General features: G+C 42.2%; 1 protein-coding gene and 1 long non-coding RNA gene across 3 annotated transcripts in view; one reads left to right on the top strand and one right to left on the bottom strand.

Moving 5' to 3' along the window:
* Nucleotides 1-1,485, bottom strand: part of SESN3 (sestrin 3) — a 70,131-nt gene extending 68,646 nt beyond the window's left edge. The window contains exon 1 of the mRNA XM_059069010.2: nucleotides 1,168-1,485. Within this exon, the coding sequence (XP_058924993.1) occupies nucleotides 1,168-1,245 (78 nt within the window). The 5' untranslated portion in view covers nucleotides 1,246-1,485. The remainder of the gene's footprint in view (nucleotides 1-1,167) is intronic.
* Nucleotides 585-20,466, top strand: LOC136794498 (uncharacterized). Of its 2 annotated transcripts, none has more exons than XR_010841370.1 (6): nucleotides 585-889; nucleotides 3,028-3,109; nucleotides 13,670-13,791; nucleotides 14,313-14,366; nucleotides 18,929-20,077; nucleotides 20,282-20,466. It is a non-coding gene; the product is annotated as an uncharacterized lncRNA (long non-coding RNA). The 2 variants fall into 2 exon arrangements; XR_010841369.1 differs by having other exon boundaries at nucleotides 13,667-13,791.
* The last annotated feature ends 82 nt before the right edge of the window (nucleotides 20,467-20,548 follow it).

The raw sequence follows: 20,548 nt of genomic DNA, 5'->3' as shown, positions 1-20,548 counted from the left end.
AAAAACAGTTTTTGGACAAAGAGCGCAAATATTTGAGCTTGCTTACTTACATGCTTTCTTTTTTTTTTTTTTTTAATATATAAAGAACAATCCCAATTGAACTGTATTTAGAGAAATTGACTAAAAACGGTGCCGTATTCATCTCAGTCTTTCAGTCCCGACGCATTTGCACAGCTCAGCAATTTTAATTCATTTGTACTGGACAAACAGAAGCATCTCAACTACTGTTTCCACTTAATGAAATGTAAAAATAGAGTCTCGAGAAGAATAAACTGATTATAATATTACCCAGTGGCGGCTGTTAAAGTCTGATTAAAAGCTTTTCTCGGTCTAAAACGACATCTTTTCACAGCCCCCTCACCCCACCCCCCTTAACGGAGCGACTAAGCCAAGTAAGCTAAACAATACTGGAGTAAACTTTCTATCAGTCACTCTGGGAAGCAATAAGCTGATTGTGCGTCTGATTTTTCTGGAGCAACACCGGGGGGCTGGGGATGAGTAAGTGCTAAAAATGGATAACTCACGTCCACCTCAGTCTCCACCTCCCCCAACCCCAGCTTGAGAAACTGTAACGTCGACTAGCATTTCCCATGGGCATAAAGTTCAAGCTGCTTTACCAGTTCCTTTCAGGATCGAACTGCAGCCACAAGACGACCATCCAAAGAATGTAAAAAGGGAGTGTTCGGGAAAAGCGTGCAAGGAAGGCAGAAGCAACCGAATAAACAAAAACAACACCCGCAAGAGTTAGGCACAGCAAAGAGGGAGCCAGGTTCCTCTGGACCAGACCAGGCAGTTCTGATTTCACACCGACCTCCATCAAGAGCACTGGGAGGAGGATCGAACAGGTCCGTCCCTCCCTCCGCCCTGGGAGCAGGCCGGGGGTGGCAAGGTAAGGAGGTGAACGTCGGAACAGACCACAGGTACCCCCCGCCCCCCCCCAAATCTCCAACCCCAGGGGACTAGCGTCTGTCCCGGCAAAGATCAAAAGAAGCAGCAGGCTAAACCCTCCACTCTCAACCCATGCCCCCTTTTTGGGTCTCGGCGTAAGGAAGGTGCCCTGGGATCCCTTTGAGCCTTGCTCCAAGAGTGCGCCCCGGGGCCGAGCAGCCCGAGCCGCGGCCGGCAGGAAGCGCCCTTTTCGGGCCGGACCCCAGGCCGAGCCCGTACCTTCCGCAGTACTTTCCGGCAGTTGGTACAGAGCAGGTAGTTGGCGGCGGCCGACGGGCTGCTGCTGCCCCGGTTCATCGTGGCTGCGGGCACCGAGGGCGAGGGCGAGGGCGAGGGCGGGCGGCGGGCTGGGGCCGGGCTGTCACTGCGGCCGCCCGCGCAGCTGAGGGACCGGACCGTCCCCCAGCCACCGGCCGCGCTTCAGCCTCAGCGTCCTCCGGGCGGGATGTCGGGATGGGAGGCGACGCCCCGAGAGCGAGCAGCTGCCCGAAGCGACCACCGCGGCGGCTACCGAAGCGACGGCGGAGACGGTGGCGGCTGCTCCTCACCGGCCCGTTGTTCCACCCGCCCCCATCCTCCAGACCCCCGCCCCCGCCAGGCTAGGACGAGCAGCCGCCACCGCTGCCGCTGCCGCCGCCGCCGCCGCCGCCACCGCCGCCACCGCCGCCGCCGCCGCCGCAGCGCCTCAGTGCGGCCCCGCCCCCGCCTCCCCACCACCTTCACCACCTCCACTCTCGGGCACCGCCCCCTCCCGCCAATCGGACCGCTCCAGCCACGCCCTCCGGGCTCTAGCCCACAACCAATGAGCAGCTAGAGCCCGGCTGGGAGCTGCACCAGCCAATCAGAGAGGCCAAAGACGCCTTGAATCTCTGGGCAAGTTAAGTTTGTCTCCGAGGCTCCGAACTGAAGGGAGATGGCGGGTTAGTTAGGTAGTGGGTTGGGAGGGAATACAGTGTGCTGCTCCACCAATAGGAGGAAGAGGGTGTGTCATATGCAAATAACCCCGTGAAGCCCAGCCCCTCCCCTAAGACAAGGCACAGCCACCGCTCAAGGTCTCTGCAGAAATGGTGAGGGAATGAGATAAATAACTGGGAGCTAGAGCTTGCTAGTGGGTCTAAGACTGAGCTAAATATTTCCTGATTTCTTGAGAAAGAGGGTGGGGGTGGGGGGAGCTAAAACGTTCTTACCGTCAGGGCAGTGGTTAGGCTTTCTCTTAAACAAAATCTTAGCTTAGCTGTAAAGAAGACTGCAATCACGTAGCACTTTGCATCCAAGGATCTCAAAGAACTTTATGCATCATTTATCGTGAGCCCTGTTTTGCAAAAGACCAGTTACCTGAGGCTTCGGCAGCGGGTAGGGGATAGATGTTTAAGTATATGTGCACCATTAATCGAGTTAGAGGGAAGAAAAGACACAAAACCTGTGGGTGAGCGGTTTCCTCCTCCATCTAAAGCCCTTTCTCGCAGTCTCTCAGCAACGAAAATTCCTTTATTTGTCCAGCACGAAAAGACCAAAGAGACAGGGTTGTCTTCCACCCAAAAGTCCTTCTGAGGCAGCTGGTTAAATAAACTCAGAGCATGGAGCTCTGCCTGGGAGCGAAGGTTCAGAGAACAAATTGCCATTTAAAACTGTTGGGTTGGACCTGCCTCTTCCGAAGCTAAAAATGGATTTAGGATTTTGGCGTTCACGCTCTGGGGAGAGAAGGCAGATATAATTGGGGAAAGCTCAGGCTGGCAGGGTGTGAGGGACAGGCGAGTGGGGGAGCCAGGTCTCCCGAGGAGCTAGCAGCGCGCATACTAGTCTAATGCTGGTTCCCGACGCGAGACGCCCCGAAACCTGCTCCCCAGTGAGAACAAAGGCAGGCTCCGAGCAAGAACCTGATTGGTGCCCGGTCCTCACCGGTGTCCTCCGGACCCCGGAGATAACTTGCTCTGCCCACTGGCGCGGAGCTCGGTGCGCACTGGCGCCCCAGCTCCCCACCCGGCCTTGGCCGGGACCACATAGGACAGTGCGTTATGACATCACCTGTTTTCGCTGTTGAGAACACGATCGGTATTCTCTGCTTCTCTTTTTTTAAAGGTCTCTGGTGTACGAGGATTTGTGAAGGCCTGCAGTTGGCAGAATGAATCTGTGGAGATGGTTTAAAAGAACGGTTTCACTGGTTTGCATTTCTTTCTTTTCTTCCCTTTCTTTTTAAAAAAACTACCCTGGTTTCCTTAGGGATTCAGTGTAGTGTTGTGATGCAAAATCAGAAAGGTACACTTGGAGGAGCTAGCAAGTTTAGCATATCAAAGCTATTAGACCAAATTGTGTAGTTAAAACTGCCAATCTCCTCATTTTTCGACAGCTGCCTCCTCTCTGTCCCTTTTAGAGACCAACAGGCATAAACCAAGTCTACACAAGGAACAAAGGAAATGGAAATCTGCCAGTGTCAGGTTTAAATAGATTAAAATAGACTGGAAAACCCCCAAAGGGTCTAAGTTATGTGGTTGGGTAAATGTGTTGATCCATTTAACTAGTGATAGCTAAAGTTCTCTTGGTGCTGTGCAGATTTATAGAGCCTAGAATAGCAATGGCATGGGGAAGGTGTATAACATGCAGTTAGAAGAAACTGTAAAAGCAAGAAGATTCAACAAAGGGAGAAATTACTACGTACACTTCAACGCAGAGAACCAAGAAATCCAGGGAGAAAGGAAGTCTCAGTTGTCCTAAGAACTGAAACACATATGTGTCCCCATTTAGTGGTAAATATCTTGAGTTATATTCCTGGCTTGTAAAGCAGATTTTATGTGAATACATTTTAAAGGAAAGGAAAAATTGAAGGATGAAGTGAATTTTTGTGCAGAGACTGAGTTTTCTCAAACAGTATTTTAACTTCAAATTATTTTCTATCATATACTTTTTATATCCTTTCCTTCTATTTAATAGCTAAAATTCTTTCACAGTGAAGTCCTTTAAGTTCTTCCATAACTAAATCTCTCAAGAGGGAGTCCAAGAGAGGCCAGCCCTATACAATTATACCCTCTAACAAAGATTGCTAAAAGGAGGTTTTAGAGGAATCTCTTCATTGATCCATGGTCATATACGTGTATGTGACCAAATGATGGCTGTCTCCACCAAATCCTCCAAACTGTTATAACATTGTCTATACTGTCATTTATTTGGCAGTCAACCATGTACTGCACTGTAACATTTCTTCTATTGAACCACGATATATGTGTCTGTGTCCCAACCCTGAAATCTCCAATCCAGTAACTCATTCTCAATACACAATGACCACCCTTTCTTCTGGTTCTCACACCCTCAGTCTCATCATCCTTATTCTTCCCTCTCATGGTAATGTTCAACTTCTGGACCCTTCCTTTCTCCTCCATTCCTCACCTGACCTCCCTTTCTTTCCCAGCTAGCCTGGATACCAGAAGGAGACTGTAACTTAGAGAATAAGTGACTTGCAAATCCTGGATCGCATTGTTAGTTAAGAGGGAAGGAAACAAAAGCCCATTCTTTGAACTTTGTACAGAGCAAGGAAAAACTCCGCCCCTTTTGTTGTCTGGTTGATCTAAAACAAGAAAGAACTTTAGGAAAGTAAGATCTGGGTGAAAATTAACAACCAATGTGGAGCACTACTTCTTAATTTTTTAATTACAAAATGAGAATGACACTTCATTAAACATTTTACATCATTTAAAAATATTTTTTTAAAATATTAAAAATATATTTTTTTAATGTGACTTTTTTTTTCCTAGTTGTGCATAAAATCACATGGCTTGGATGTACCGTAAATTATTTCACCATTACTCCACTATGGAACATGTAGGTTGTTTCCAGTTTCTCATGATTATAAATAATGCCCTGATAAGCTTCCTCATAAGTTTCTGGCAGCATCTTTTTTTGTTTTTTTTATTAATTTATTTATTTTGGGGTGTGTTGGGTCTTCGTTCCTGGGCAAGGGCTTTCTCTAGGTGTGGCAAGCGGGGGCCACTCTTCATCGCGGTGCGCGGGCCTCCCACTCTCGCGGCCTCTCTTGTTGCGGAGCACAGGCTCCAGACGCGCAGGCTCAGCAACTGTGGCTCACGGGCCCAGCCACTCGGCGGCATGCGGGATCCTCCCGGACCAGGGCCCGAACCCGCGTCCGCCGCATTGGCAGGCAGACTCTCAACCACTGCGCCACCAGGGAAGCCCCTGGCAGCATCTTTTATTCCTAGATATGGAATTTCTAACCTAAAGGATATGAATATGTTTTAAGGCTTTTGATGCAATTTGCTAAAAGATTTTGTGGAAAGGTTTAACCAACTTGCAACCAACTCACAGAGAATAAGAGCACAGGGGAGAGAATCATTTGAAAGCACAAATCTGATCTGTTGTCCTACAGAAGGCCAGTCAATAGTCCACTTACTTCTACTTAGAATGCCCTCCATCTTTCTCTTTGAAAGATCTCCCGGTAGAAATAAGCACTTGCCAAAGCATCCAAAGTGCTTTCCTATACCTCTTCCTTAGCATCAAGCTCAATACTGAAATGATTGGTTCAAATTCTATGTTCTCATTAGACTGGTGAACCCCTTAAGGGCAGGGATGGACTACATTCACTTATTCACTCCCAACTCCTAGCTCAACCAACTTTAAGAGAAGTGCGTAAAAAATCTTGGAGAAAATAAGGAGTTTTCACTCTGACTTTCCTCAGTACACCATAAGTTCTTCTAGAACATCTCTTTTGAATCTCTAATAACAGCTACAGGAACTTATAAAAGGATCCCAATACATATTTGTGAATTGAATGGCTCAAAACAACTATTGTTGCAAAGCAGAGAGATTGGATTCGTGTCCTTATCTGTCACCAATTCCTTCTCTGACATTGTACATAATGATCATAACTGGGACTTGTTATCTCTTTTATAAAATGAAACTTCCTACCACAAACGAAGGGTGTAGGGAGGGAGGGCTGAGGCACATTTTTATGCTCCGCGCTTTTGAAAGAAGATACCCTGTTAGTAACGTGCTGTGACTTTTGGACTTGAAACTGTTTACTTCTCTAGATATTCTCATTCTACTGACCTAAGAACGGGCCCCTTTATAGTTCCTAAATAAGGATTCGATTGAAAAAAATCAATTACTAAAGATATTTTTAAAATTCCATTTCTTGAGACAATAGGTCATTTTCTAACATTTTGCCTCCTCAGACTTCTTTTTCTTTCCCCTGGGGGCACCCAAAGCCTTTGGATTTCAGGGAAAGTACTGCATTATTTACAAATTTGCAAATACTGTAATTTGTTTTGTGCACAAAGGAATTTGTACTTCACACAATTATAAATTGATTGCTCCCTTTGAGCTGTTAATTAGATTCCTGCAGCCCAAGACCAATACTCCTCCAAAGGAGAAATTAAGAGGATCTGATCCAAAAAGTCCACTGCTTGAATGCCCATTCCCATCCCACCCACTCCATCGCCCACCTCCACCGAGAAAATTATTCTTACTAAACTCATTTTTCAAAGAACAAATATTCCACCAACATCCAAATTTCTGTCGGCTTTCTCTTCTAACTTCCTATTTCAGAGTTTCCTGCATTTAACCCCATGTAAAGCAGACTGCAAAGGCGAGCAAGGCCCTCAGATGTGGGTTTGTTGTTTGTTTGGCCTGCAAGATGTTAGCCAGCACAGTGCTTTTTAAACATTGAATTACTTTAAATACTTATAATTTAGGAGATTTTGCCCCCCACACACACCCAAATCTAGATTTCTGGCGTCTCTTGAAAATTTGTCAGATCTGATCACACTGGACTCATACTGCCACATGGCAACCGTCTGCTGGAACCCAGTACCTGCTATTTGGGTTTGGACATGCACTTTCTAGTTTACCAACATCTCTGTCACTCTTTTGGGTTCTATTTTGCCACTTTATTTACATTATCTTCTTGATCTTTGTAAGGATTCGCCACCTCTATAAACTTTCTCCAGCACCTAAATACCTACATTACTGATCTGCTGACTGTCCCTCTTAACTTTATTATAGAATATGAATTGAAAAGAAACTTGTCATCTCTTGGCTATAGCAAAAGTTGAGGAAAGGGGTCAGATATAAAGATTATCATGATATGTAAATCAACTAGACTTCAATAAAAAAGTATATTTAAAAAAGTAATATCATGATGGATAGCTAGGTACCCTGACACGTGTGTGTGTGTGTGTGTGTATGTACACAATGGGAAGGACACTTGTCTAAGAAGGGACTATTATGTCCTTTACACTCTTCACCCCACTCCTTATTCTAAGTCTGCCTGCATCCCCATTCTAATTGTAGCTTTAGGAGAAAGGGACCAAGGGGAATGTGGCAATAGTTGAAGGACCATGAGAGTGTTTTCTTTGATGGGCATTATCACATGGAGACTAAGAGCCTGGGCTCTGGAGTCAGATATGGATTTGAGCACTGACTTTGCCCCTTACTAGATATATGACCTTGGGCAAGTTACTTACTGTCTTTAGGCTTCAGTTTCCTCATCTGTAAGACTGAGTAATAATGCTACCTCCTCAAAGAGTGATTGTGAAGATTGAATGAGATTAATGAGCTGTAGTGTTCAGCAAAGTGACTAGAACATTGCAAGCCCTCAGAAAATGTTTGCTGCTAGCTGCCACAATACAAAGGATGTTATGTTCTCTACATACTGTGTGACCTTGGTCTAGTTACTTAATTTTTCTCTGTCTTGATTTTTGTCATCTGAAAAGAGGATATTAATGTTAGCTTAGTCATAGAGTTGCTTTGAGGATTAAATGAGCTATATGTAAAGCACTGTAAAACAATACCTAGCATATAAGAAATGCTATATAAATATTTACTATTATTATATACTGTGGTCAGGAGATCTTTTATATTTGCTTCTTTTTTTTCTGTGAAGATCTTTTATTTTCAAGGTACTTCTCAAAAGATAATGTAGGGTAGTAGAAAATAGCAATGGACAGAAAGTCACAGGACCCAGGGTTTAGTTCAGTAGTGCTGTAAATGATGTGATTTGGGGTCTCAGTTTTCTTATCTATTAAATGTGGAAGGGTGATTAAGTAGGGTCAGGGCCAAATCCAGATTGTAGGAAAATTGAAGCTTATATAACGTGGGGACCTTCCTTAATAAAGGAATATAAAACTATGGATGCAAAATTATTTATGAAAGCAAATACTTATTTAAAATCAGCAATAGAATCAATAAACTTAAAAAAGTTGAAAATACTATAAACATCACAAAATCCAAATAAATAACAAATCTCTATTAATTAACTACCTGACACAACCCTGTATTACTTTTTTCCCTACATATTTTGGGCTGTATATTTTGATTTCCTCTTCATATGACAATGATTTTTGAAATGTTACCTTCTATGGGGAAAATAGAAAGGTAATTCAATTTTTTTCTCTAGTCTAGTGCCCTAGGATACTTATGCATCATGAAACGTCCTCCAACCTACATCTTTGTGATCTGATGCATGTGAATTGGCCCGGTGGGCGATAGAAATATTCCTAGAACCCATTCTTACGTTGGGACAACTCAAAACAACAACCACACACTGAAATGACTGTGATCTTGCTCTCTCTATATAACCCACCAAACCAAGCTAAAGTGTCTGCATCTTAACTTACCCTTAGCCAGAATAACAAAAATACACATGGCTTCCCAATTCTTCCAGCATGAAGGAGAGTTTGAAAGAGGTAACCTGAGTGAAAAGAGGCTGTGGTCTTTACCAATAATGGTTAAAATAGCTTGCTTTTGAAATTTAATTAAGAATATGACCACGTGAACACATTGCTCTGGCCTCTCCAAGGGCCTTGGATGGGGCCAGTGCTAGTGATGGACACTAAAGTTTAAATTTTATTAAATTTATTGTTAATCCGTGTCTGAGAATTGCAAAGACCTTTCCAAGCTCTAAAATTCTGTGAATTTGTTTTGTCTTAGGATTTCCATGAGAATCTAGTGCAAGCAGAATTAGTAGGATAGGAGAAGTAGGAGAATTTCTGCAAGTAAGCAGGGAGAAAGTAAAAGCAGTTCTAGTCTCAAAAATCCCCAAAGTTGCCTTGGTTTTCCTTTGTTCCCTTATTTCTTCTGTTAGTCTATTCGTCTCCTTGATAATCTAAATTCACTCTCCCCAATTCTCAATAGCCTTCTTTCAGATTTAAGGAAACTGAGATAGAGAAATAACTTTATATGTTTTACGGAAAGATCATTGTGAAATATGCTGGCTGTCTGGGTGTTAGAAAGGAAAGTGGGTGAATAAAACAAAAATCCACATGAGAGTGAAGGAGTTTGGGAGTAGGATCCAATTAATAAGAGCACAGAAGAGTTATAATTTTTAGACTTGGGTATCTTAGATGACATAGTATTCTATTGTGAAGGATTTGCAGGAAATCAACATGCAGAACTGAGGTGGGATTGAAGGGACCCTTAGAAGGAAACAGTCTATACTTCAACTTTCAGACCTTCTGAAAGTGACAATTACATACAGACTTGGAGCATCTTCAGGGATGAGTCTTATTCATCTGATTATTTCAAGTACTTGGAACCTAAGAGGAGGTGCTTGAAAAAGCTTGTTGGATGAAATGGTTGGATGTATTAGAGTTTGTTATCTGGAAAGCAAGTACACATATTTTTACCAAATAAAGTTCCCAAGTTGTCTTAAAACTGTAAAACGATTTTCATGCAAAGGTAAAATTTGCCTTGTTAGCAAGAAGCAACTTTCAACAATTATATAAATGTAACAAACACAGCAATTTCAAAGATAAAATGTTGGCATTCCCACATGAGCTGCAAGCTTGGAATCACAATAGCATCTTGTAAGATTCTGGAAGGCTGCAACTTTGGAAGAGTATGCTTTGAAATACATGCTGTACAGATAGTCTTTTATTTGCTCATTTATTTATTGGACCCTCAGCAAGTAGTAAGTCCTGGCGACAAAAAATAACAAAAGATAAGTTTATAATCTAATAGTGAGACTGGGGTATAATCTCTGCAGTGTAGAAGATAAATAGAAAATGGAGAATAGAGTGTAAGAGAATTATTAGCAAAGAACTCAGAAAGCTCCTTTGAGTATTTATGCCTGTTACTGGATGCCTTAGTGGTAGTGATGGAGACACATGATGCAGAATTCTTTCTGTGTCTCCATGCAATTTACAGTGTCAACAGGAGGATAGGATTAACCCTTATAAATATTAGGGAACAATACAGAAGAGTATATAATGAAATCACCTTTTCACTCCAGGTTCATTACTCAATTCATTCCTGCAGTCACACATTAATTTCCTCAACATATGTCTGTGGAGTACTTACCATGTGCCAGGATCTTGGCTAGCCATGGAGATAAAGTGATAAACATGAGAGTGAGGGTCTTACAGAACAGATAATCTAGCAGAGAAGATGGACTTCAAACAAGTAATGCCAATATGTAATGAGTATTATAGTAGGGAAAACACAGGAAGGGAACATAGAGCAGGGGAATCTAACCTGGTCCAGGCCTCCCTGAGGAAGTAAAATGGAAACCCAAATGGCGGGGTGTCCACTGTTTCTGACAGTGACTCCACCATATTCCAGCCCGTAGGTCCTTTCCATCTGCAACTCTCTTCTTGTTGTTTCAATTCTCCTTTTAATATAGTTCCTGTTCCAGTTATAAAACTCCTATGAATCCTGACTTTTTACAGTACAGTAGACAAACTTTTATTCTGGGAGCAATCTTCCTTTCTTTTTCTAAGAGGCACTATCCCTATTTAACTTCTTTTTCCAGATTAAAGAATATCATTTAACATCATTATTTCACACTTGACGTTTCTCACTCAGGCCACCACCATGATGAGTTCCATCTGTGCATGTGCAAGTTAAATGTAGGCACCATTTCTAAGAGGTACATCTATTTTATCTCTCTTAAGACTAAAGTATTTGAAGGTAATCCTCATATCTCTAACTTATTTTCTCTAATCCCCACAACATCCATGGTAATGATACTATAATCATAATAGATATAGTGATAGAAGCAACCACTATCACTTACTGAATGCTTACTATGTACCAGTCATTTTGCAATATCCTATATACATTATCTTACCTAATATTTATAAAATGCCTATGAAATGGTTATTATTATTTCCATTTTTCAAATGATTTATAGGGATTAAAAGTTTGGTCAAAGTCACAGTTATTATAAGACATTTGAGATTTGAACCCAGATTTGCTTGATCAGGCCAGTGTTTATAGTATTATTCAATCCTGCCTTGGCATTGTACATTCAGAATATTGTAAATATTCTTTGAACTAATTCTCTGTGTTAGGTTACCAAAGTGTGAGGTCCATTGACTTAGATCTCCCAACATCCACCAAATACAGTGTGGGCACCTCCAGTAGTTGGATTCCTACTGAGATCAATGCTATGGGAGTAGGAAAAGAAATATGCATTATTCCCTATTCTAATATTTTATTGCCCACTGACATGTTACTCTAAAATAAAACTGAATGATCCTGGGACATGAAAAATACTTTTGTTGACACTCTAAGTTTAAATGCCAAATGTTTTGATATATAAGTCTGATGATTCCTAGGCACTTGGTTAGTCATGAAGGTAAAGTGATGGATGTAATGGAGATAAAGTTGGGGGAGAGGTGAGAGGAAAGAAGTTGCCATTGGTCCTCTTACATGCTGTATAAAGGATGGTCCAGGTCCATTGTGATTGGTTGAGATTAGCTCCTCTAAGAAAGAAGATGAATGAACTGGTTTCCACATAATCTGCCAGCGAACTAGAGATATTTATCTCAACCTGTCCCATCAGATTCTCCTCTAAGGAAATCTTTCTGCTTGTGGCCTCATTCTACACAGTGGTGCTCTATACTGTGTGTTTGCCCCTTGTCTCAGATGAGTGGACCAAGGGGTAGATGCTTGCTGGAAGACAGCCATTCGGTGAGCTGGCCAGCCATCTGGATGGACTAGCTTTAAATGATGATCTGGGCCGATCAGTTGCCTTTCTCGGAAATTCAGCAATTGGAAACTAAGGCACCACGCCAGTTGGCAGCAAAGTCAGATTGTGAGAGGATGCCATGAACCATATAGACGCTAAAACTATGAAGGGGCAGAACAGATAGAGAGTAAAGGTTGAGGAAGCTGTTGGAAAAGAAGCATAGAGACAATGCACAGAAAGAAAGCTAAGACACTAAGACACTGGTATTTAGAGGTGCCTTCGATCCTGGGTGTTTCCAGTTCTGGTCCCTGCTTTGTATCCCTGTAACCACCCCTACCCCTATCTGAATCTCCTTCCACTAATTTTGTGAAGTAGCTTGAGTGCACCTGTTTCTTTCAATCAAAAGAGACTAAAACCATCTTCCTTCCCTTACATGTCAAGCACTTACAAATATGAAGTATTACTCTTAGTTCTCATTAGTAAATGGATGTGAAAAGTCAGACATTCAATGAAAGAACTGGAATGCACTGAGCCAGAAAACTGCATTTTGATTTTTGCACATAGAAAATTTTTATGTTTCATTAAGCATACGTTTCATTAAGAAAATCTGCTCTCAAACTTTTTAGAACATTTTGTGTTCCCAGTTGGAGAATGGAGATCAGAAATCTATTAGCCAAACTGCTTCTCTCCAAGTTTAATGTCAAAGTGATTCTAATGTGTCTACGTGAGCAACTGCCTGTGAAGAAAACTTTGAGAGACAAAAGGCTTTCTCCCTTTCCACTCTCTATCCTTCATTCAGACCTCATGCCTGCTGGCCCAGTTTAATGATTTTCTAGAGTTGAACCAAAAAGATTTTTTTTTAAAGTAAAAACAGAAATCAAAGTTAAATGTCCTTGACTGTTTCCAAGAACTAAGTAGTTAGTCAAGAAAAAGATAAAGTGAATGAGGGCAGCTTTGTGTCAGTTTGCAGGTTAAAGATCACTGTGGTGGTCTTTATGAAATACAAAGGGGACCAGGCATATAAATATGAACAGGTATAAATGCTTTAATTTGACTCAACTTGCCAGGTGAGGAATGTGCCTCAACAAGTGTTCTGTTTCCATAGGGCCAATCACTAGCCCTGGAGGAGCTCAACTCAGCTAACCAGAATAGATCTGGAATATTCTTGGTTTCCATTCCTGTGCCTCACATGCCTTGTCTCTGAAGGAGCCCCTGCTTTTTCTTCCCTTTCTAAGTCTCTCTCTTTCTCTCTCTCCCCTCCTTCCTCCCTTCCTTCCCCCTCCTCTTCCTTCTTTCCCTCTTTCTCCCTCTTCCACCCTCCCTTCCCCCTTCCTCCTCCTCCCTCTCCTCCTTCTTCTTTTCTCCTCCTCCTCCTCCCTCTCCCCTCCCCCTCCCTCTCCCCCTCCCCCTCCTCCTCCCCCTCCTCTTCCTCCTCCTCCTTCGTCTTCTTCTCCTTCTTCCCTTTCCCCTTCTCCTTCCCTCTCTCATTTATCTCATTTATCTCATTTATATTGGGCTTATTCTGAGCTCAGCCACCCTTGAACCCATTCTCTATCTTGTAGGTAAAATAGTTTTTAGGATTTGCTGAGACCTTGGAAAATAAAGTAGGTACTTCACCTGATCAGTGAGGATTGTTTTTGCCACACCTTTGGAAACTTTGTGGATGGGAAATGAAAGGAAGTGGTGCTTCTCCCTGGGCCATACTAGAAGGGTTGTGGTTGTGTTGGACTTGCTGTTGATGCAATAACTCTACAGTTATTTCTGTATACTTAAGGCCTGTCGCTTTGCATTTTCTGTTTCTTCAAGAAGACATGAACATTTAGAGTCACATGTCTGTGGGGAACTGGAATGCTGAGGAATGGAAACAAATGGAAATATATTACACAAGTGGAGCTTCAGCTGTGACCTGAAATGTATTACCTAAGAACTCTGTACGGGTGAAATTTTTTCTATCTCGGTATTGTATAATCAAGTCGTTGTTCAAAAACTCTTCAAATTTCATTGTTTAGTACTTACTTTGTAGGGTTTTTTGAGGATTAAATGAAAAAAATTTATGTAAAGTACATAGAACAGCATCCCTCCTATTATGAGCACTCGATAAATGTTAGCTATTATTATTAAAAAAATTTTTCATACAACAATAATATATTTGTTTAGTAGAAATTGAAATTTACTTGAATTTTAATGTTTTGGGTTCCCTGATGCCATTTACCACTGTTTGTTTTGATTTAAAAGGGCCTCAAGTACTTGATAACATGCAAGGTTGATCATCAAAGTATCTTTATTGCACTTGTGTTTGCAAAGTACATTTTGGTCTTCTTTTAGTTAGTCTGTTCAATCACATTATAAGATAGAAAATTCTGTGTCAGAGAGTCTGTGGAAAAATGAAGAACCTAAGTGTCTGGAGAAATTAAATGACCACAATGTAACCCCCATTCTAACCTCTCTCTAGATGAAGATGAGGAAACACTATCTTCTCTGGGACTTGGGCTCCCATGCGTATTAGGTGAGTGTATGCATCCACACACATGGATATATGCCTTTATGTGTCCTGCTCTCAACAAATTCTTTTTTTTTTTGGCCGTGCCTCACCGCTTGCAGGATCTTAGTTCCTCATAGTCCCTCGATCAGGGATTGAACTGGAGCACCCTGCTTTTGGAAGCACAGTGGAGTCCTAACCACTGGACTGCCAGGGAATTCCCAACAAATTCTTTTTTGCTAAGCTAGAGATAGTGAGGCATAATCATTCCTTAAGTTTTATTTATTTATTTATTTATTTATTTTTGGCTGCATTGGGTCTTCATTGCTGCACACGGGCTTTCTCCAGTTGTGTCGAGCAGGGGCTATTTTTCGTTCCAGTGTGTGGGCTCCTTCCTCATTGCAGTGGCTTCCCTTGTGGAGCACGGACTCTAGGTGCACAGGCTTCAGTAGTTGCAGCACGTGGGCTCAGTAGTTGTGGCACACAGGCTTTGTTGCTCCATGGCATGTGGGATCTTCCCGGACCAGGGATCGAACCCGTGTCACCTGCACTGGCAGGAGGATTTTTAAACACTGCACCACCAGGGAAGTCCCATTCCCTAAGCTTTTAACTGAAGAACTGCAGCTTGCCAGTTAATGAACGGGATGTATTATCCCCATTTAAGAGCTGGAGTCCTAAGATAGAGTACCTTGGCTCTTGCCATCAAGACCTTTGCCTACTGGCCAATAACTGATGATTCTCAGTTTTACTCTACAGGAGGTAACTACCTTTAGGGAGATGGACAAAATCACAAAAGATAATATACCTCGTGTATTCTGTATGACTCTAGAAGAACCTAACCATACTATAAATAGGTCTGTTTGTTAAAAATATAGGTCTGGGCTGAGAGGGTCTTCTGGGAGGTGTAATGGGCAGGATATATAAAGCATGGACCAAGCCATGGATTCTTTCCTCTTTGCCTTTTACAATTGGCCTCTGTTTATAGAAACCTATTTATGAGTATGCCTTGGTCATCAGGCAAAATGCCTTATTTATATCATGGTTGTTTACAAAACCAAGGGCCCAGGCTACAGGATATTTATACTGTTGTCTATCATAGCATTCACTGGGAGAAGAGATAAGCGATTCATCTGACAAAAATATTGCAGCTTGCAGATTCTGAGTGCACGAGAAAGAAGTCACTGCATTACCACGTCATAAGACAATGATTTTGTTGAACATATGATGTAACTCATTTAGGTTGATTTCACCTTCCTCAGATGTCGAGGAAAAAACGAAACATAATTTTTGCTTTTTCACTATAGTTCTTAGTTGCTTGTGCAGTGACATCTCAGGTAAAAAGGTCCTGAAGCAAAGTCTGAGTTGGATCCTCCTGAGAACATCAAGAAGATTTTCTCCCCTTTTTCAAAGAACTAAGGAGTAGGTTTAGCCAGACAAGGATAAGGTTCTAGACGTGGAGGGTAACAAGGAGCGGTAAGATTTTTCTAGGTGGAGAAAGCAAAGGGAAGGCAGATGCTTGGGTGTGTTGGTGGCCTAATTTCTGTAGCCCTGGAGCTGCCCAAAGTATCTTCAGAGTGAAGACCAGCCATCTGAGCCCCGAGACAGGACAACGACCTGGGGGTGAAGAGTGGCTCTAGCTCCACATGCCACCTCCTTGCCCCCTCAGCTTGGTTCTATTTGCTCTTTATCTTCAGGGCTTCATTGACATCATTCTACCCTATTTCAGAGTAAGATGAGGTGAATTCCTCAGAGCCCATGGATCCCAGTGACATGTTAGCTACACCAACTTTGTGTCACCTCTGCTTCTCCAGAGGCAGATTCAACAAGATCACATGACTTTTCAGAGCCTTTTAATGTTTCTTGCCTTTGGCGTGTCACTTATCTGACCTACTTCCAAATTTTCATGTTCCAATCTCCCATCCCTTTTATTTCATCTGACTCTTTCCCATATCATCAGCCCTACTTTCTGCTCCCATCTCACTAGAGCAAACTGCCAACCCCAGTACCTTTGCTCTCCTGTTCACATTCCCCTCAAAAGTCACCCAAAGTATCCTGGAAGCAAATGAGAAGAGCTTAAACTATTTTTGCAGTGGAAATCCTAGAGATGACTTACCTAAGCATGGCCTATTTGCTGCTTGATGTAGTTCATGCTCTGGCCAGGGGGAAGGTATGGTGGGATTTTGCCCAGGCATACTTTAGCCATTCTGTGTTTTGTGCTACCCATGCTGAGTCAGCTATTGTTGAAACAAATGAAGGCAAGTATCCTTGAGGAACAGTGATGGAGGCGTGGGTGACATTCATGTAGATAATAACCTTTCAGGTTAGCTCTGGTCCTACCCACGAACAGAATTTCAACCCCAGCCAAATCCTTCCAAAAGCAAAGATCATTTACATCATAGACTGTAAGCTCCCTGGGGGCACACATCTCTGTCTGAGTTCTTTTCATTCATGTATCCCAGTTGCACAGAATGGAGCCTGTCCCATTGTAGGTGCCCGATAAGTCTTTGTTCATTTGAATTGCCGCCCGATGGAATTGTTACTCTAGTACCGCATTTCAGCAAGGCTCTTCTCCATCAAATAGCACAATATCAAACAGGTATGGCAGAGTCGATTTTAATATGCTAATTAATATACACAAGGGAAAAAAATACCATGGGTTTTGAATGAACGTGAGCTTCTGAGGGCTGTAAATATATTTCAGAGAACAGGACTAAAAGTAGAGTAGAAATATACTAAATATTAAGGAGCATCTTGAACTTGAAGGGTAGCTGATAAAGAGAAAATTAAGCTTTTTAATTATAGAAATGTGAAATTGATAAAGAGTTCCCTGTTTATCTGAAACACCACGTTTTCCTAGGACCTTAATATAATTACTGCTAAAAAGCAGGGGTCGAGGGGGGTTTAGGCTAGATAAAATTCCCTCCAATTCTAAAAAGTTGAGACTATAATTATAAATCATCAAAAAATATAAAAAATAAATAAAACTGATGTCTTTATTCTCTCTTTTGGGAATGAGTGCAGCCCTAGACCAAAAAATCTTAACCTGAAGTGTATGGTTGTACTTCGTTATATATTTGAATTCCCTAAAACCGTGCATAAAAATTTTATATATGTGCATTTTTTCCCCTGAGGAACAAGGATCCATAGTTTTCATCAAATTCCCAAGGTAGTTTGAGACCCCAAAACCTTATAAGCCACTGGATTATAACATTTTAGATTGTCTCCTTATAAGGCTTGAAATAACACTTTCTATGTGTCAGGCATTATGCTAAACACTTTATATGTATTACCTCATTTAACCGTAACTTCACAAGACTGCTGCTTTTCTGAGAAGTTAACTTTCTCAAAGTCTTACAGCTGCTAACTGGTGAAGCTGGGACACCCACCCAGGGTGAACCAGAATGCCATGCTTTTATTCATTACATAGAACTACCTTCTTTTTGGGAGACAGAACATTTTCCCCAAAAGAGAGCCTTTTCAGTCTTAGCCATTATTCTCCCTGTAATTCATCTTTTATATTTATTTAAGAACTGCTTTCTAAGCACCCTAAACCCTTTATACACCCAGGGAGCATTCCTCTGTGGAACTAGCTTTCTAAAGCACTGAAGCAACCCTCTCCAGACCACTCACCTCTGTTCTGTTTTTTTTCCATTGTACAACCAGGCTGCAGTAAGCATAATTTTGTCTTAACTCTCTATTCTAAACTCAGGTCGGGCCACGTGGCACTAATGGACAACCCATACATTTGGAGAGACTCCAAGAAATCCATCCCAAGCACTGAATGGTCCTGGCCCTGTTCCAGAATTTCACTAACCTTCCACAAATTGTGATTCCAGACACGTTCTTACCTTGGCCCCCAGGATAATGGAAGCCACAAAAGAGACAGAAATTAAAATGTCAGCCCAGCTGGGCCCACAGCAATTACAATGGAACCCATTGCCTCTTCGATCACCTGAGTGCAGCACATCTGTGCCTCCTGCAGAAGGGATAGCAAAATAATCCAGAGCAGTTATTTTAGATGTCTCTTTAACTCAGTGTTAATACAGTTGCTCCTTAACAACAGCAACTAAGATTTTAATAAGCGACAGGAAAATTTTTAAAAACAAGGTGAAAAGGAGAGATCAGAATTCTGATGAGCTTTGTAATTCAGCAACCACTGCCATCACTGAAAACCTAAATTACCTGAAATATATGATCAAGGCTGGAGCGGCAAGTAAAAGAAAGTGCTGTTATTCTCTGCCTGAGAAAAGGGTATCACCCAAACCTTTTCACCTACTGCAGATTCTGAAAGATGAGCAGTATGCCATGTCACTATGGACAGAGAAAAGGACGTCCGCAGCCAAGGTGACATCTGAGAGGTCATATACTTTGTGGGATCATGATAGAAGTTCAAAACAGCAACCTGAGAAAAATAAGTGAAACTGATGACCAAGTGGGAAGTATGGGTGGCACAAGGGATTAAATGGTGTGGGAATCAAGACATTGCTAATCTCCTCACTTCCTCCTTTTTTTATTCTTTATAGACCCAGCCACTGATAGGAGCTGCTGATTTCACGTGAAGTGATCTGTTGCTTTTTTGTGCTCTGAAGGTGCTGATTTCCAGTGTCTGCAATGTTACATCCATGAGTTCTTCCAGCTTTGAAACTGAGCGCTCCAAGCAAGAGGATCCCTTTTCTTCTGCTGCTATGCCAGGGAAACATTGAGATTACTTCGGCCAAAATAACATTTCTGCCAGTTGACATCCAGAGAGGCAGCTAGTCGTGTTAACAAAGAAAACGATGTTTGGTCATAAAGGAGTGTGATGAAACTTTCGCTTTATCTTTTTCTATCTCAATACAACAATATGGAGACGAGTTATTTTCTTAAAGTACTTGTCACCTGCTTTGTGATGGTCGTTTTACTTGGCTGCCTTCTCTGCGAGATTACAGGCTTCATGAGGACAGTTTTCCTCCTCATTGTATCCTCAATATAGTAACAACATTTTTTTTTTAAGAAATGAATAAAGAAAGTCAATGCAGAAAAATTCTTCTAGTCTATGTTATAGGAATAGTGAAATCTTTTTAGGTTAGTAAAATGTGGGTTGAATTGCTCAGGAATTTTTAATAACCAGTGGTTGTCAGCTGAATTTATATTATGGGCAAAAGTAATACTGAATGCAGTTATAAGTTCTGGAATAGGGACAAGTGTTCAGGCCGCGGTGGCTAAGTGCTGTTTTTGTCCTCCAGCTCTTATTTTTCCTTTGGGTAACTCTTAGCCAGTGTTAGTCTAGGAAATTGCCACCTCTTTCACCCTCAGTCCCATCTTATTCTCCTCCCCGAGGAAGACTGGGTCCTACACTGATAGGTGATCCTCTGTGTACCAGAGAACTGTCTTCCCGGGGCCACTGGGCTTTGTTCAGCCACAGTTCCAGCTGGTCCTGTCAGAGGAGCGTGTCCTTTCTTTGCTTTGGGGAGAAGTGAGCTGGAGCTGTGTGTGGAGTCTCTACACTGAAGCCAACAGAGGAGAAAGTGGGGAGTGGGGAGAGAAAGGGAAAGAGGGCGGGAGAGAGTGGGTCCTGATGACATACATCATTAGAGGCAATAAATCACCCAACACTTAACTTTTTTCTGTCATTTGCCACAAAAATAACTCTAACTGGTCCAGAGAATGTGTTGTGTTACTTTGTTTTTATCTTTGTAAAAGAAAGAAATCATTTAGATGGCTCCTAGAGGAAGTGCGGTTTGGTACATCTTGGTCTTGTTAGGAAATTCATTATTATTTTTTTTTTTTTTTTGCAGTACGCGGGCCTCTCACTGTTGTGGAGCACAGGCTCTAGACGCGCAGGCTCAGCGGCCATGGCTCACGGACCCAGCCGCTCCGCGGCATGTGGGATCTTCCCGGACCGGGGCACGAACCCGCATCTCCTGCATCGGCAGGTGGACTCTCAACCACTGCGCCACCAGGGAAGCCCGAAATTCATTATTTTAATGGACCGAAATCTCTGCCTTAGATATAATGTTGGAGCTTTGGGAGCTACAGGTAACTCAGGATGCGTGTGTGCTCTCTTCTACCTGACAGCTCCATATGAAGAGAGCTATTATGACTCATTTGTTCATTCATTCAATAAATATTGAGCACCTACAATGTGCAGCTTTTCTTCAGGATTTATGTTTAGACTGTTCTTTGAACTGTTTCTCATGTCACGGGGATTCTGGACCAGTGCTGGTGTT

This window comes from Kogia breviceps, chromosome 7 (genome assembly GCF_026419965.1).
Source record: "Kogia breviceps isolate mKogBre1 chromosome 7, mKogBre1 haplotype 1, whole genome shotgun sequence".
Classification (NCBI taxonomy): Eukaryota; Metazoa; Chordata; class Mammalia; order Artiodactyla; family Physeteridae; genus Kogia; species Kogia breviceps.
Note: the sequence above shows the minus strand (reverse complement) of the source record. Positions and strands in the feature narration are given on the sequence as shown.